The sequence below is a fragment of the Odocoileus virginianus genome, chromosome 3 (assembly GCF_023699985.2).
Source record: "Odocoileus virginianus isolate 20LAN1187 ecotype Illinois chromosome 3, Ovbor_1.2, whole genome shotgun sequence".
NCBI classification, from domain to species: domain Eukaryota; kingdom Metazoa; phylum Chordata; class Mammalia; order Artiodactyla; family Cervidae; genus Odocoileus; species Odocoileus virginianus.
In genome coordinates, this window is record NC_069676.1 from 6,547,004 (window position 1) to 6,553,788 (window position 6,785).

Below are 6,785 nucleotides of genomic sequence, written 5' to 3' on the forward strand. Positions count from 1 at the left end.
CTCTCCCTTCCTCCCTCCAGCCTCTTTCCTTTCTTCCCTTTCTTCATATGCAGATTGCTCTATTAGCAACCTCCTCTCCTCTCATCTTGCCCAGGTGTATATGCTTTAATCCATTGAGTGATCGGATCTAATGAGCTCAAATACTACTTGCCTGCTTTGTCTCCCTCTCTCTCTGACTCTCCCTCACTCTCACAGTTGCTCCCTCTACTTTGAATTCCTCCATAGTTCACTCCGTTCAGCTCAACAGAAAGACTTCCTTTTCTGTCTGTAACTCCAAAACCAAGTGAGAAACTGTAAACAGTAAGCCATTTTCTCTGACAGTTACTTTATTTTCCATTGTACATTTGTAATAATTAGCATATGTCAATAATAATAAAGCACTAGGCACAGTACTTTATGCATAAAAGGACTCAATTCTGACAGCATTTATTACTATCTTTAGGTTATTTTGTTTATTCTTATCTTTGAGGACGGAGGAATAAAATCTTCTCCTTGCTGTCTATTCAAGAAGAACCACATATGTCATGGGTCCTCACTCATTCTTCTGGTGGCCCCCACCTGCCTATAAAAAGGCATAGATAATAGGATGAAGTTCCTCTCACTGAAAATAATTTAAAGATCATGATGATAGAACTTATAGAAGAGAGGGAAATATCGGAGAAAAACAAACAGTATGCATGAAACTGCATTGGAGTATGGATACTCTGCAGACCTGAATCATTGCAAGAGCTTTATGGAGACAGACATTATCAAGCCCAAAGCTTCTGTCACCTTCCATACCACCTAACTGGCCATCAGGAACTTAAGGGACAGAAAGTTCTGCGGAAGCTTCTCTGTATGGCATTCTTCAGCTCCTTATTCCTAAGGCTGAAAATGATGGGGCTAAGAAAGGGGGTGAAGACCGTATAGGTAGTGGCCATGAGCGTGTTACTGTCCATAGAATGGGGGCCTTTGGGCTTGAGGTAGATGATGGAGGCAAAACCGTAGTGCACGACCACTATGGTGAGGTGGGAGACACAGGTGGAGAAGGTCTTGTGCCGGCCCTCGGTGGAGGGGATCCTCAAGATGGCAGCCACGATGAAGACGTAGGAGAGGAAGATGAGGAATAAGCACCCCATCAGGGCCGTGACACAAAGCAGAATCACAGCCATGGAGACAGTGGCTGTCTCCTTCCCACAGGCCAACTTCAAAAGGGAAAACACGTGGCAGAGAAAATGGTGAATCACATTAGACCCACAGAAGGTGAGGTGAAAAATTATCAATGTCAACATCATCCCCATGACTGAGCCACCAGCCCAGCAGCAGGACACAAGGCGGGCACAGTCACGGGTGCTCATGAGCACGTTGTAGCGCAGGGGGTGGCAGATGGCCACGTAGCGGTCATAGCCCATGATCATGAGCAGGAAGGAGTGGGTGAAGCCAAATGTAAAGGAGAAGAACATCTGGCTGGCACAGGCCACAAAGGTGATGGAGCGGTGGGAAGACAGCATGTCCACCAGCATGCGAGGGGTGACCGCAACAGTGAACAGGATCTCGGAGATGGAGAGGGCACACAGGAAGAGGTACATGGGGGTGTGGAGGCTGTGCTCCCTCCAGATGGTGCCCATGATGAGCAGGTTCCCCAGCAGTGTGAACAGGTACATCAGCAGGTACAGCAGGAAGAAGGAGGGCAGGAGCTGCTGAGGGAAGTTGGAGAAGCCGATGAGGATGAATTCAGACACTGTGCTGTAGTTCTGACCAGACGAGGATGCTGCATCTGGGGAGATCAGAAACAAGATGAAGGCCCAGTGGTTAAAACAGAGGCTCTAACATAGATTAACAGCCAATTGAAGACCTCTATACTAAATAACTTCCTGAGCTTCCCTGGTGGCTCAGATGGTAAAGAATCTAGCTGCAACTAGATTCTGCAACTGGAAGACCCAGTTTCCATCCCTGGTTGGGGAGATCCCCTGTAGAAGGGAATGGCAACCCACTCCAGTATTCTTGAATGGAGAACTCCATGGACAGGGGAGCCTGGCAGGCTACAGCCCATGGGGTCACAAAGCTTCAAACAGGGCTGAGCCACTAACACTTTCACTTCATATTATATAACTATTTTTTAAACTTGTCGGAGCCTCAGAATCTTCATCAGTAAGATGGAGTGAATCATAGTAATTCTTGCCATTCATCTTTATGATAACAATAAAGCAAGACACAGATAAAGCAGACACAGACAATCAAGGTCAAATTCTCTTCAATATTGTGCCTATCCTAGAACATATATATTTGGATATTGAGGTTCTAAAAATTTTTTGAGAGTCTTTGTCCTTTTATTGAGTAGCCCTTTTATATTTATTTTAATTCTGTTTGACTGGTACTCACTTCAGCTATCTTGTTTTGAATTATGTATTACTTTCCTAAAGAAGCATAAACAAAGGTTTGAAAATAAAGGAATAGGCTGCAACTAAAGAAAGATCCCACATGGCACAACCATCCCACATGGTACAGTCAAAAATAAATAAATACTTTTAAAAAGAAAATAAAATGATGGACATATATATCCCAGCCAAATAAGCACCAAAGGAAAGCTGAAGAAGTAATCCTGAAAGCAGAAAAAATGAGAATTTAAGGAAAGACTGATTATAACATCTGTTACCCTATTCCATTAAAAGAAACCAAGTTACCTAGAGAAATGATCTGTGCATGGATGGCAAGCCTAGGACACTGCTGCCACAGTGAAGTGGAACTTCCACTGAGCAATGTGTTTATGTTAAATGATGCCAGAACAGTATGGATGGGTCCTCAAAAAACTATAGACAGAACTACCATATGATCTGGCAACTCCAATCCTGGGTGTGTAACTGGAGAAAATGAAAACACTAGTTCAAAAAGTATATTCACCCCAATGATCACAACAGCACTATTTACAATAGCCAAGATATGGGAGCAACCTAATTGCCCATCAGCAGAAGGACAGATAAAGAAGATGTGGTTTATAAATACAATGGATTATAATTCAGCCAGTAAAATAATGAAATCTGTCATTTACAGAGGCCATGAACAGACCTAGAGAATATTATTCTTAGTGAAATATATCAGATGGAGAGAGACAAACACTGTAAGATATCACTTATATGTGGAATTGAAAAAACAATACAAACAGACTCACAGATAAAGAAAACAAGCTAGTGGTTACCAAAAGGGAAAGGGAAGGGGAGAGGAAGAAAATTAAAGGACTGGGATTAACATATACAAACTACTATACAATACAGATACAAGTTACTGTATACAAAGATATACTGTATAATACAGGGAATTATAGTCATTATGTTGTAATAACTTTGAAATTTTGAATGGAATGTAATCTGTAAAAACACTGAATTACTAAACTGTACACCTGAAACTAATATAATGTTGTAAATTAACAAAACCTCAGCAAGAAATAAAATAAGTTACAAACACATGCACACACCAAAGGAAAAAGAAGAATATTTTATGAAGAGTAGAAGAAAATTTTAGAGACCTGAATATCATTTAACATTTAACAATATACACTAGAGTGTTAGTAATAAATAGATGATGTCAGTGAAATAGATATAAAATACAAAGAGGTAAATCAATTTTGGATAGTTGGATAAAATAATTGAAGTTGGAAATTTTAAGAGTTCAGAAATGCAATTTGGGAATTATAATGCAATTAATACATACAGACATAGGTTCCTGAATATACTTATGCTTCTCACCAGAGATTAAACATTTTCTTTCAAGAACATAGAGGACTTAAATGAAATGTTTGAAGGCTAAGAGAAACCTCCATCCACTTCAAAGTATAAATATTATATAGATTACAATGCATTGTATTTGGAAGTCAATGGAGAAAAAAATAGCTTTTGAAATTCCATAAGTTAGAAAACTCAATACAGTATTAAATATGCTTTTGTTTCAGTAGTAAATCATGAAATAAAAAAATATTTATAATTAAATAATTTAAACATCAAATGTAAATATTTTAAGCTAAAATAGTATGAGGGAATGAGGGAAATTTACAGATCTACATATAATTATCAAGAATTATCCAGAATTATCCAGAAAATATTATGCTTCTGACAGCCAATATCAGGTGAATGAAAAAAGACTAATAAGATGGAAACAAAGAATAGATGCCAATAAGAAAACTAAAATTAAAATTGGGAAATAACTAAAAAAATTATGGGTATTTAAAAATTAAAAAATAGAAACAAATTATAAGTTAAGAAATTTAAAACAATACATGAAATTAGCATATTCTCAGAAATATGAAATTCCAAACTGGTGCAAGAAAAAACAGATTCTGGATATTCAAAAAAGATATAAGGAAAAGGAAGTGGTTAAAGAACTTCTCTTTTTATAATCATCAGCCCCACTTGGCTTACAAGTGAGAGCTTATAAATTTTTGAAGAGCAGTTGATGAAAACCTTATACATGTTCTTCAAGTTAAAAAAAAGGGAAAAATAAATTAAAATGTTCAATTCATTTCATCAGCTTAATGCAAGCTTCATACTACTAATAAAACCAGGTTTTATTAATGTTTATAAGACAGAATGTTTATAAGACAAGGCAGATTGTGGATCCACTTCACCAACCCATGCAAGTGTAAATATCCATTATAAGTCAAATAGAATGTGGTAGTAAATATAGTGAATTGTGATCAAGTGGTGTTGGTTTATCCCATGAATGACAAGATGGTACAGTGTCATATAACCTATCATGTGGTTCATTACATACATAAGCTGAAAATGTTTGTATCATTATTTAGATCAAGGAAGGAATACATTTCTAAAATTCAACTCATTTAAAATTGTAGAAATTTTGATACAATTGTCATATAATATTGTATTAGTTTGAGGTGTACAACATAGCAGTTTGATATACCCGTATCTGCTTATGACTTTTAAAAAACATTTTTTGCAACATGACGTCAAAGGGGACTTTTTTAACTAGATAAGTATAAAACTAGCAAAACAGTATACCAACTGGGGATGTTTACATGCATTATTTTAGGACCAGAAACAAGCCAAGGTTACTCACTGTCTCTGCTGGTCTTTAACATGGAACTAAAAGTCATGAGCGGTGCTACAAGGAAAGAAAAAGAAAAAAGATACATAAGGATAGCAAGTGAAGAGACAGGACCATCTATCCAGAAATGATAAAAGAATCAAGATGAAATATTTAAGAACAATATGAGAGTGCAATGGTGCAGAGGAAAAGATCAATTTCCGCAAATCACACTTTTCCTCCCACTGTTACTCCAGTAATAATCATTCAAAGCATAGAATTTAGGTGAAAGTAAGAAAACATGTTCAATAATAAACACAACTATAAAGAAAGAGCTCTCAAGTATTCCTGTCTTCAACCCCTTTGTGTTCAAAAATTATTGAGGCCCCCTAAAGGATTTTTGTTTGGGTGGGTATAATAACTATCACTTTTACCATACTAGAAATTACAACAGAAACTATTTAAAAATTTAGCTTTGTGGGAAGGGAGGCGGGAGGGGGTTCAGGATGGTGGGACACATGGCTGATTCATGTCAATGCATGGCAAAAACCACCACAATACTGTAAAGTAATTATCCTCCAATTAAAATGAGTAAAAAATTGTCAAAGTACATTTAAAATAATAATAATAAAACTGTTTCATGTTCATATTAGTAACATATTTATTATATGAGAGCAATTATATTTTCAAAAAGCATTTAGTGAGAACAAAGGCCTCATTTTACATTTTTACTGATATGCCTGATATCTGCCTTGATATCAAGGAGATAACTTGATGCTCATGTCTGCTTCTGCATTCAGGCTGTGGCAATATGCTTTCAATTGAAGTACCTAATGAAAATGCATTCTCACATGTAACTGGAAAAGTAAGGACCTGATGGACTACAAAAAGGGTCTCTGGAATCCTCAGGAATCCTTATCTCATTTTGAGAACCTGTCTAATGTAATATCTAGAAATTAATGAAAAGCATACAACACACCCCAAACCAAAAGTTTTAACCACTAATAAAAATGTAGATGATAAGAATATTTGAAAACAGTCGATACTCTTAGATGAGTTGGACTAATTTTGTGATGATGTCAATTCTACCCAAATTATATTATCAGGGCCATTGCACTTAAAATTCCAGTAAACTGACTGTGAATTTGAGAAAAACTAAAATTCCTTTTGGAAAAAAAGTGGACTTCCCTGGTGGTCCGGTGGTTAAGAATCTGCTTGTCAATGCAGAGGACGCTGATTCAATCCCTGGTCTGGAAGATTCCACATGCCGCGGGGCAGCTAAGCCTGTGTTCCACAACTACTGAAGCCTGCAGGCTCTAGAGCCCATGCTCTGGAACAAGAGAAGCCACAGAAATGAGAGGCCCACGCGCCACAACTGGGGAGCAGTCCCAGCTCACCACAACTGGAGAAAGCCTGTGCACAGTGAGGAAGACCCAGTGTAGCCAAAAAAAGTAAAAAACTGCACTAATCTTATACAAATGGAGTAAACAGAGGCATATGCCCTCTTATGTCATGAGACGCCCTGTAGATTCTACTTTGTTTTCTAAGGTGTAAACCCTGAATAGACATAGGTACTGATTAGATTGACAGAATATCTCAGAAGCTATCCCTTTATTATTCACAACCTGGTATATGCTAAAGGTGGCAGCACAAATCAAAGGGAAAAGATAAATTGTTTTCTAGTTTGTGGCACAAAAACTCTTCATGTGATGAAGCGAAGTAAATATGAATTTCTGCCCACAACCACATGTGAAGGCAAATCCATAAGATAT

General features: G+C 37.4%; 1 protein-coding gene across 1 annotated transcript; it reads right to left on the reverse strand.

The window, feature by feature from the left end:
- Positions 1-794: 794 nt before the first annotated feature.
- On the reverse strand, positions 795-1,734 carry LOC139032032 (olfactory receptor 10H4-like). The gene has a single exon (XM_070458206.1). The coding sequence runs from the start codon at positions 1,641-1,643 to the stop codon at positions 795-797; it is 849 nt and encodes a 282-aa protein (XP_070314307.1). The 5' UTR covers positions 1,644-1,734.
- Between the last annotated feature and the right edge of the window lie 5,051 nt (positions 1,735-6,785).